Source organism: Castanea sativa, chromosome 5 (genome assembly GCF_040712315.1).
Source record: "Castanea sativa cultivar Marrone di Chiusa Pesio chromosome 5, ASM4071231v1".
In the NCBI taxonomy this organism is placed as follows: Eukaryota; Viridiplantae; Streptophyta; class Magnoliopsida; order Fagales; family Fagaceae; genus Castanea; species Castanea sativa.
In genome coordinates this window covers 26,689,351-26,700,272 of record NC_134017.1, presented here as the reverse complement: position 1 = coordinate 26,700,272, position 10,922 = coordinate 26,689,351, and the positions used below count along the sequence as shown (strand labels likewise).

The 10,922-nt window shown below is 33.6% G+C and overlaps 1 protein-coding gene across 1 annotated transcript; it reads right to left on the bottom strand.

Moving 5' to 3' along the window:
- Window positions 1-252: 252 nt before the first annotated feature.
- On the bottom strand, window positions 253-3,626 carry LOC142633909 (protein POST-ILLUMINATION CHLOROPHYLL FLUORESCENCE INCREASE, chloroplastic). Its single transcript, XM_075808168.1, has 8 exons — window positions 3,372-3,626; window positions 2,218-2,341; window positions 1,863-1,947; window positions 1,694-1,772; window positions 1,104-1,217; window positions 896-1,008; window positions 598-708; window positions 253-512 (listed from the first exon to the last, which is right to left on the bottom strand). Exons 1-8 carry the CDS (start codon window positions 3,475-3,477, stop codon window positions 393-395), a joined length of 852 nt encoding a protein of 283 aa, XP_075664283.1. The 5' UTR covers window positions 3,478-3,626; the 3' UTR covers window positions 253-392.
- Between the last annotated feature and the right edge of the window lie 7,296 nt (window positions 3,627-10,922).

Genomic DNA, 10,922 nt, shown 5'->3' with positions numbered 1-10,922 from the left:
TCGAAATGAACATGGAAAATTAAATAGTACCATTTTCATCTTCATTTTAGCTGGGCCAGAGTAATTTAATGAAGTCAAATTTATTGTTTCGGCCCAACTCTTGCTAGGCCACAGCCCACAGTGGAGCCTGTCTAACGAGGTTGTATTGATCATCTTTTAAATTCTAACACTAATTATATAAATTTTGTTCAATCAATGTAGATCGTTTACAACCGTATAAAATTGAAATACCAGTATGAAGATTAGCAGTGATGACAGTAATATATTCATTTTCTATTTAACCAAACAAGTTTTTTTTTTTTCCCCACCCTTTAATTGGGTATGTTATAAACATTTCTTGTACATGCTTATGATATTTACGTGTGAGGTGATTGGATATGGACCGGATGAAACTAAACCTCAGAATCTAAATCCAATGGACAGGATCCATCATCTACATTGGCAAGCGGGTTGTAAGAGGGAGAGCTAGGATCTGTGCATCCTGGTACGAGATTGAGATTGCAACGATCACCCTGCAGTGATTGATAAATTAATTATACTCCCAACTAGAGAACTTATGCAATGATTTTTTTAAATCACTCTGAAAATTTTACTTACCCCTTCTACTGTCAAATTTCCGATCATATCACATCTTGTGACAATAATTTGTGTGTCTGGAAAGATTGCTTTCTCACATGCACCTTCTTTACTCAACTCTTGTGCTAGGCCCTGCAATAAGAACACAAGACTCATTTTCAGCATGTCTCATACTGAATTGTTGTACAATAACTTGCTAAATATGATTTTGTTTGAATTAATTTATGCTTTCAATAAGAATTTGGTAATATCATACAGTTACTGTTTTGAAGCTTGTAGCAGTACTTTCAAACATCTAACAGAATGTGTCCTATTATACCTGGTTAAAGAAGTCAATTGGTTTGTTCTGCCAAGCCCTGGGAACTTGAAATTGCATTTTGTAAGGACCATCCCAGTCAACTCCATTTGTGAATGAGAAGATCAAGTTCTGGGCTGTGGAAAGATGATGTGTTTGTAAGATGAAGAGAATTAACAAACTGCTAGATAAATTAGTGGAAAGCAAGATGCTTCAGGCAACAAGTACCAACCATGCTTAGGGATGCAAATCTGGATGGTATAAATTGGGAGATCAGCTTTGCCTCGGTTTTTTCTCAGCATTGCCCTTGGCTCACCACCACACATAATTGGCTGATTAAACCCTCCTGCAAAGGACACAATTCAAGAAGTCAATTGAAATGAGCTGTAACTGAATAGTTGCAAAGCAGAGGCCAAACCAGCTGCACTTCTTATCCCACAATGTTACGCTTGCTTTGGGTTGCAAAAGTAAGACGGTAGGTTAACTATGGATACTACCTGGTAAAGTAGTCAGCACTACTTATCAAATAGTGGAATTATCCCACAAGAATGAAATCATTCAATTGTATTTGCCATGCTATAATAAACAAGTACAATCCATTTTTGTCTGGCATTAAGACTTGCTCGGTTCTCTTGTTTATTAAAGACTTCAAAATATAACATTAATCATATACAATTTCACAGATACTGCAATTCTTTTCAGTAATGTACCTTCTGTTTTCATTATGACTTTCATATTTGTGCTTGCTTTAATTGGTATGGACAAGAAAACTGATTGCAATGTACGAGATATTATGAGGTCTTATATTGTACAAAATATTACCATTAAAAGCAATCCCAAATTCTTCATTGGGAACAAGGTTGTTCGCAGCAGGATTGTAGAAAATCTTTAGCTTTTCCCCCTGTAAAACATTATATGCACCTTGTTATTAGAACAGGATAACAAAGAAAAGCCCATTGCAATTGTAATTCAGCAGCAATGCCAAGCTTACAGAAGAAGGAGGAAGACCATTCATGGTTTTCCAATATACTGGGGCCTTGCCAAATTCAAACATAGTCCATGAAGGAAGGGTAAACCTGAAAGAAGGAATTCACAGATACACCATTATCATGATTCAACTTCTAAAAATATAAGGCAACTATTTTTTTTTCCTCACCTATGCCCCTGCTTTGTTTTTTTGGCTGGCACGGTTGAGGGGTGGGGGGGTGTGTGTGATAAGAATAGATAGAAATCCAAGAAGACAGGAAGCTATTTAGTTAAGAAAAAACTTTCTAAATCTACACCAGCAATTTTCATGACAAAAGTTTAGTACTGAAATGAAAATGACCAGGAAAAGGAATTCATACTCTTTGGTTTCCTCAACAGGACTAGTTGTAACAGTTGCTGCAGCTCTGACTTCCCCACTAATCTTGACAACTCTCTTCTTCATTGGGAAAAACCATGGCAATGAATTACCGATGAAACTGCTAGCTGTGTAAGAAAACATGAAGCTGTTGTATATTTGAAGTCTAGGATATAAACTTCTAGCTATTTTTAATTTTGATTTTGGGGTTTTCAATCCTGTTTACAGCTTTTACCCAAATTTGTATCAAGATACAGTCATGCAGTTGAGAAAATTGGTTACACATCACCAAAGTATATGACTATATGTAAATGGTTAGCACAAAATGTAGATATTAATTGCCTGTTCTTGAAATAGAACTCCTAGAAGGTTTTGTTCTTTGATGAATTTAAAATGGAGTGATAAATTAATTTTATTTATTTTTTAGACTTTGGTAATGTAAATTAGAATGACATAGAGCTACAGAGAAGCAAACCAATAAACAGAGATTATATATTATCTAGCATCTACCATAAACTTTTTTCCCCCAAAGAATCAGGTGAGTCTCATTTAACTTTTGAGCATTTGGCAATCTATAATTTTTATCAAAAATTATGCCATTTAAACTCTACAAACTCCTCCATCCAGTTAAAAGAATTTTGTTATACCCCTTGCCAATTTCTCTTATTAAAGAATCGTAACGATAACCAAAAAGACTGAAATGTTGCCCCTATTTTACTTCAAGTAGTCGAGTAACAACTTGGACTGAACTTCTATTCTTTATGGTCCAGTCCTTTTATCCTATGGAATAAGATGAAACCCCATTATCTCATTAATTTCAGAAGTTTTTTCTCACAAAATTTAGTGCGATTTGTTGGTAAGAAAAGCATATATAGCTCTAACTGTCTATTTCTATAAGGTAAGAGTCTAAGAGAAGAGATTTATGAGTAACAATTGAAGTTTGTGTAATATTTGGTTCTAAAATCTAAATTTCCAACTGGGGTAATTACAAGATAGTCCAAGAAACATAAAGAACAATATTTTGAACATGTTTTGGAATCTCAAACCTCAAGTCATGAAAAGGTTCTAGTAAACACTAAACAGTATCTGTTAGTCCACCAAAATCCCATAAAGGATTTGCAGTCGAAGAGAAACGGAGACCAAAGCAAAGAGACTCACCAAGCGAGTTTGAAACAAGTCGAGTTGTATTAGTATTGGAAACGGACTGCATGGACAGAAATGTTTGTGTGGAAGACGCAATAATTGATGCATTTACTGTCGCCATTTCTCACACTTTCAGTGCCTTCTCCAACTAGTTCTCAGAAACAAAGAGAGAGAGAGAGAGAGAGAGAGAGAGAGAGAGAGAGAGAAAGAGAATTGTAGAAACAGAAGCGCTCCACCACAAACACAAATTAAGCATTAGTATCTATCTATACAAGCAAGAAGAACGGACAAGAACCAAGCATGGTTAAGTATCTCAATAAGATTTTTTTAAAAGAAAAAGTTAACATATATGTAGATATTTTTTCTTTCTCCCCTCAATCTTATTTGATTTTTGACACTTCAACCTTTCAATTCCGGATTTTTTTGGCATTTAGCTTAATTTTGCTAACAATTTTATTAGTTGATAGTAGGGCTATCCAGAGACCCGTCGGAACCGACTCACCCGATGCCGCTGACTGAACCCAACCCGCTGTCGACCAAACCGACTGCTCAGGCGGTCGGCGATGGATTTGATTATCCAAAATCCGAGATCAATGGGTTGGAGATCGGATCTCCTCCTCTCAAATCCATGAAACCTGATCTGACCGACCCATCATTTTTCCGGCGAGTTTTGAGATTTTTTGGGAAGATTTAAGCTAGATCTGGCGAGATTTCGCTAGATCTAGCCAAGATCTTGCCGAAAATGGCCAAGATCTCGTTGGATCTAGCAAGATCTGGCCGGATTTCTAACGTTTTTCAAAATTTTCTCGCCGGTTTTCTGCCTTTTTCATATTTTCTTGGCCGAATTCTCGCCGTTTTCCAAATAATCAACCCCGACTGAGATCCGACCACTTTCCGGCAAGAATTGTCCGATCCGATCCGATTTTTTGACTGGTCGGCGGCGGGTTTGAAAATTTGGAACCCGACTTGGTCGGGTTGTTCACGGGTTAGGCACAAACTCTACCCGAACCGATTCGTGGTCACCCCTAGTTGATAGGCTAGAAAGCACAGGTGCGGCTCCAGGGCTGCCACACTCACACTCGACGCACACCGACGTGGCGTGCAGTGCGCGACGCTGCTGACCACGTCCGTGTTGTTGTTGTTGTTGTTGTTTTTATTTTATTTTATTTTAGATTTGTGCCGAATCGGGCCGATTTGCTTTGATTTCGGCGGAAACGAACGCTGAAACGGGCGATACAGCCCGATTCCAGCTGAAATAGCTAATACGGCCTAATTCCAATTGAAACAGGCTGCCACCATGTTGCTGGCCTCCATTCTTTTGCTTCATGTGGCCTTGTGAGAGAAGAAAAAAAAATAGAGAAGGAAGAAGAGATAAGGATGCGATTGAAATAAGGAAGAAGAGATAAACTGAGACTGTGGATAGATTTTTGAATAAATGTATTGGTATTAGAGATAAAGACTTGAAAAGTCAAAAAGATAGAATAGGTTGGAACTTGTGAAAATACTAAAAATACAAGTTTTGATTCTTTGATTTTATCACTTTTACGCACTAGTTTTTATTATTCTTTAATACTTTGATTTTATCACCTCATTACTTTTTTTTTTGAAGGAAAATAATTTAATATTATAAATATGTTATTAGGCTAAAATTGGAGTTATGTAAACATTAATATATATATATATATATATATATATATATATATATATGTAGGGTCATTGGGCCTAGTAATTTATGCAGGGTGGCCCAAGAATATCTTTTGGCCTAAAAGCCCAATCCGAGGACATCAAGTGATCCGAGGGTGTGTGAATGTTAACTCATAAAGAAAATACTGGGTAAAGAAGTGATAATGTCTGAATAAGTATGTCCGAGGAAGATTGTATCCTCGGCTAGTGAAACCGAGGTATTAGAAGGGTTGTTTGATATCCCTAGGCTATGTTATAGAAGTTCCTGTGGTTTAGGGAGGATACGTACACGTGGAGGATAAGAGAAAGAGCGGTGGAATATCTAAGGTAAAACTGCTACCACCGCCCCACATTAAAGACTCTGCAACTGATATTCTGGCCGTATTAATGGAGAAATGGGACCTGAACATCAGGTTTGAAACTTGGCCCCTGTCTCCACAGACTTCAGGGAAAATGGATGGGACAAGTATCTAAAATCAGCGGTCTAACCATGAGGTGGAAGATGAGAAGGGGAAGAAAGAGGGAGTATAAAGGAAAGAAGGGACCTTCGGTAACAGGGGGGATTGAAAAAAGAAAAGAAAGAAAGAGGAGATTGTAGACTTGATTATTCACAATTGTAATCTATCTTGAGAAGCAGTATTATAAATTGTTCTTGGATTGTGTCCGAGGAGGGGTTTTCATTCATATTCATACAAACAATTCCTTGTTTATGCCATTAGGTCCAAAGCCCATCTTTCTTTGTTGTCTAAACCATCTTTAGAACCTAGATTTCAAGCCCACTCTCTACAAATTTATTGTAAAAAGACATTTCAGGCCCTTTCCCTTCTGATTGTGGGTTAGGGGTTCGAATTGTGTCCTTACAATATATATATATATATATATATATATAAATAGGGTTCGGTTAAGGGCATACATTAAAACTTTTTCAATTGACAGTCTTTTCAATTCTTGATAATTTTTTTTTTTTCTAAAAATAGTATACTATTGTGTGCCCTTAGGACACAAGCTAGTAAAATTCATATAAATATGCTTTTAAATTTAATAATATATGTTTATCATTACACTTAAATTTGTATATGTTTACCAATATAAAAAAAATATGCTTAGCAATATATAGAAAATATAAATAAAAATATTTTAAATTGTCGCACCATGCCGCACCCACATCCTACTTGTTAAAAAATTGCCGAATCCCGCAGCCGCATTCACACCCGCACCTAAATGCTTCATAGTTGATAGGTTTTGCAAACATATTTGTAAAGAAGCATGTCGAGTCTTTGAAACTCAAGATCAATTGGTAGAAACATGAGTTCCTTAAAAATAAAAATAAAATAAAATAAAAAAACCAAGAGAAAAACTTGAGCTTACTAATCCTTCTTCTTCTCTACAAATTTGATCCTTCTTCTTCTCTCTAAACCTTCACTCTAGATCAAGCCCAAATCGGGCCTCCAAGGCCAAAGCTCACCTAGGTGGCTCTGTTTCTTCTTCTCTACCCACTGAGGTGGTTCTCTCTTTCTTCTTCTCTATTGAGTTTCTCCAGATCTAACCCTTTTGCAAGACACTAGAATGGGTCTGTGGAACTTGAGTCTTCCTTCATTGAACTCAGTCTCTCAAATTCGAGATGTTACTTAACAAATATGTTTGATTCTTTTGTCAACTAACAAAATTGTTTGTAAAATCAGGCTAAATACAAAAAAAAAAAAAAAAAAAAAAAAAAAAAAAAATCCTTTCAATTTCCCCATCTAACCCTTTTGATTCAATTCATGAATTAATGCACTTAGGGTTTATTGCATTTAAAAAGACTTTCGTACGTATGTTACTGTTAAATTTCAGTCTCTCTCTTTCACTTAGAATTTACTCAATCTCTAAATATAAATGGAGAGCAATCTTATTAATGTGAATGAAAAAATTACAATTTAGATACTCTATCTTATATATGAGCAATAGAGCACGATCAAAGTAAAGAAAGAAAAATAACTGATTTCTATACAATGTTAAAATAATTAGACAAAAATAAAAGAGATAAAGTTGTTCAGCAATGCAAAATGTTGTTGCACGAGGGTTTTTTTTTTTTCCCCCTTCTGTTTAACAGTTACAGCAAGGCAAATTTAAATGGTTCAAATGAAAATCAATGAAAATAAAGAAAATAAAAAAGAGAAGAAGGTTGTACTTGTACACCTAGTTTTCTTGTAATTGTATTTCAATCGTTCAGAGTGCCGTCCAGTCAAAGTGGAAGTTGCAAGTTCGAGCACCAACTTGGTACTTTTAATCGTGTCAATTATTTTATTTTCATTTGTATTTTTCACTAATTTCATCGGTGGATTGGTCCATATTTTGATTTCCTCTCCATAATTTGAAGGTTTTTTTAATTTTTTTTTTTTTAATTATTGACAAAAGTATAATTTTTAATTATAGATGATTTGCAGGTTTTAAAAAAGATCAAGTTATATTTGATAAATTCCCATTTGAAATATATTAATTTTCAATTTTTTTTATATTTTTTTGTTAATATTGAATAGATACTTGTGGAGGACAAAAAGTAAAATGGCGAATTAAGCGCTCAATTAGTTGGTTTACTATTTGCTATCACAATTAATTTCTTTAGAGGTGGAATGCCAAGTCGACCTTTAAGTACCCATTACAGGACCAAGAATGAAAGTACAATAGCACGAAAAGAAGTGCCAGCGCTCTGAGTAATATTCAACTTGGAAATTAATTAAAACGAGTAGAGTGCTCGTCCTCGGGCTTGGTCCAAGGATGGTACTACAAATAGATGATCTTTCTCTCTTTTTCTTAGTTTTCTTCTTCTCTCCCTTTTTCTCTCTCTTTTTTCTTTGTTGGGTTAAAATGAATTGACCCATTGCAAATTAATTAATTACCCAAGTTAGTTAATTAGTCAAATTACATGCAATAGCATGGTAGTACAAATAAATCACCAAATATCTAAATGCATTGGAAAATAAATTTGACACAAGTAATTTGTTTACAAATGGGGAAAACCACCGAGGCAAAATCCCACCGGGTGAATTTTCACTATTATCAATCACAAGCGGTTACAAGTATAAGGAATCTTACCAAACCCTTTAGCTTATCCCAAAATACCAACCTATAGTCAAGGTTTTAAAAACCAGTACGAGAAAAGAATAAAAAAATGAACTAATTACTGGTTTTCTGATTGGACCGGGGTCCGACCGATGGTTGAACAGGTGCCTTCATAAATAATTTAATTATTATTTATTTAGATTATATAAATAATTAATAATTTTTTAATATACTAAAACTAACAAACCAATAGTAATAAATATGTTTCCTTAAAAAAAAATACAATATATAACATCTTTTTTAAAAATTTAACATAATAACATTATAAAACAATCATCTTTAATATAATAAACTTAAATATTATGTTTTTTTTTAATAGGGTGGTTTTTACTTTTTAGGTTTTTGTCCAAATTGATAACTACTGAAGATGAAGTGTCATGTAGACATGGCAAAACGGGCGGGTCGGGTCGAGTTCGGGTCGGGTCATTCGGGTTGCGGGTCAAACAAGTCACACATAAAAAACGGGGTCATCTTAAGCGGGTTAAAAATGGGTTCAGGACAATTGGGTTGCGGGTCGGGTTGGGTTGGGTCGGGTTGACCCGTATTTTTCACATGAATTTTTTATTTTTTTTAATTTTATAAATAAAACAACATGTATTTGTCATTTGGAAAGTTATGCAACAAATTATTTGATGTAAAATGCATCATTTTGACTTCACCACTTATATCAAGAATGAATTCAGTTAAACTTATTAATACTTATTCAATAATTTTAAAATTATACAAATTCTAGCATTGCTATCTAAAACAAAATAACACAAACATAAGTAAAACAAATACACATGTTTTATTTCTACACAATATCAACATTCCAAAATATAAAACAAAATTACAAATGACTTATTAGATAACTCATTCGATAAAGAATAAAAACATATAAAAAATTTACAATCTTGAAAATTAATTTTATAATCTATTATCAATTATGGTCGGCACTCTATTTCAATTTGAGATATACATTAAAATTTGATTGCTTACTTATTTATACATGGTCTTTTTTATGAATATCATATCATTGTTAAGCAACACACACTCAAGGAAATATCATAGTTTATTTTGAAAAGCCGTTTATTTTGAGCATAAATTGTTAAAAAATAAGTCTAAGCATTCATAATTTATACTAATTTGATACTTTGGCTTCACTATTTTTACACTTGTGAATGTTTCTCACACATGTCTACAATTTTAAATCTATATTTTTAACTTTACTGTAACTATATTATCTTGGCATATACTTTGTTATTTGATATCTAAAAATCTTTACTCATTACAGAATATTCAACTATTTATCTTTCAATTAATTTACATGTAGTTGTGTAAATGTATTAATTGTTTCCTTAAAACTCACAATAAACAATTAAACTACCATTGTCTTAATTTTACTTTTTTTTTTACAAAAAATAAAAATTTTAAAAAAGTGATTCGAGTTCGGATCGAGTCACGAGTTAACCCGTTTTTGTTTCGAGTCAAAAAAATCAAACTCGAGTCAAGTGTTTTTTAGATTGGGTCAAGTCAAGTCAGGTCAGGGCAAAAAATTTTAATCCGTTTTAACATGTCCAGTGTCATGAGAAGGGAACTTTTATTTATTTTATTTATTGAAGTGATAGAATTATATTGAAATGTCAGAGGAGTTTAAAACAAACTTGACCACACATCCCACTAGCTCCGTGGCCCAAGAAAACTCTTTAAACTCCTCGTATATCTTTTTTTTTTTTTTTTTGTGAATTTTGAAAATCTAATCATTAAATATTATGTTCTTTATGTTCTTAACATGCCTATCAAATTTCGTTTAAATTAGATATTATTTACTATTTGATCAATACACTTATTTTTTATACACAATTTTAGATCATAAAAATTTGTTATCTTAACATTTGTTTGATGAGATAGCAATTAATCTTTGATTTTCTTGAAATTTTGCATGCATGAAAAATATAATAAGAACATTCAATCTAACGGTTAGATTTTCAAAATTCACACTCAATATAGAGATATATGAAGAGTTTGTAGAGTTTCTCTCTAAACTACTTTAGAGAGAAACTTTATTCTTAAACAACAACTAGAAAAGTATTATAAAAAACATCCCTACATGCATAAGTACGTACTTTTTCAATTGCCTGAGCTATAAGGCCAATTCATTGTTCCTTTTTCCTTTTCCCTTCTTTTTTTCTTCCATTCTTCTCCACCGTTTGATTGATTGATTTATCTCTTCCACCATTATTTTTTTGAGCAAATCTTCCATCGTTTTTAATTCTACATCTTTATATATTGCTTTTTATTTTTTTATTAGTATCTTAAATTTTTCTCATTCACCCATTTAAAATTTTTACCTTCCCAATGCCTCTTTTTGACTTTCCCAATGCCTACACATTTCTTCAGTTGTTCCCCCTTCTCTATTTATTCTTCACAAATCTCCTCACAAAACTCTTTCTCCGCCTCCTTCTCAGTCTCACTCACGGAAACAGTCAGTTATTTTTCTTTTGGTCAAAAATCTTGAAGAGCATTGCGTCGTCACCGTGCAGAGGCTGCTCCTTTCTTTCTTTTCTTTTTTTGTCAAAAAAATCTCGCAAAAGGCAAAAGCACTCAGTGCAGAAAAGCATTTTTCGCCAGAAACTGATCGTAATGTTCCAAGTTGATGTAGTTTTAGGCTGGGAAAAAGTCAACAAACAGTGTAGTTTTAAGTTTTCAACCTAACCAATTCGACCATGCCAGTTCTCGGTTCTCTGGTTCAACTGGCCGATTTTTAAACTATTTTCGATTTTTGTCCATAACCGGACCGGA

Bases quoted from the DNA above. Each gene is read 5' to 3' on its own strand.
- LOC142633909 (XM_075808168.1), bottom strand. From the start codon at position 3,477: ATGGCGACAGTAAATGCATCAATTATTGCGTCTTCCACACAAACATTT. The intron at 2,342-3,371 runs GTGAGTCTCTTT...TTTCTTACACAG, and splicing joins ACTTGTTTCAAACTCGCTTG to CTAGCAGTTTCATCGGTAAT. The intron at 1,948-2,217 runs GTATGAATTCCT...TCCTTCTTTCAG, and splicing joins CCTGTTGAGGAAACCAAAGA to GTTTACCCTTCCTTCATGGA.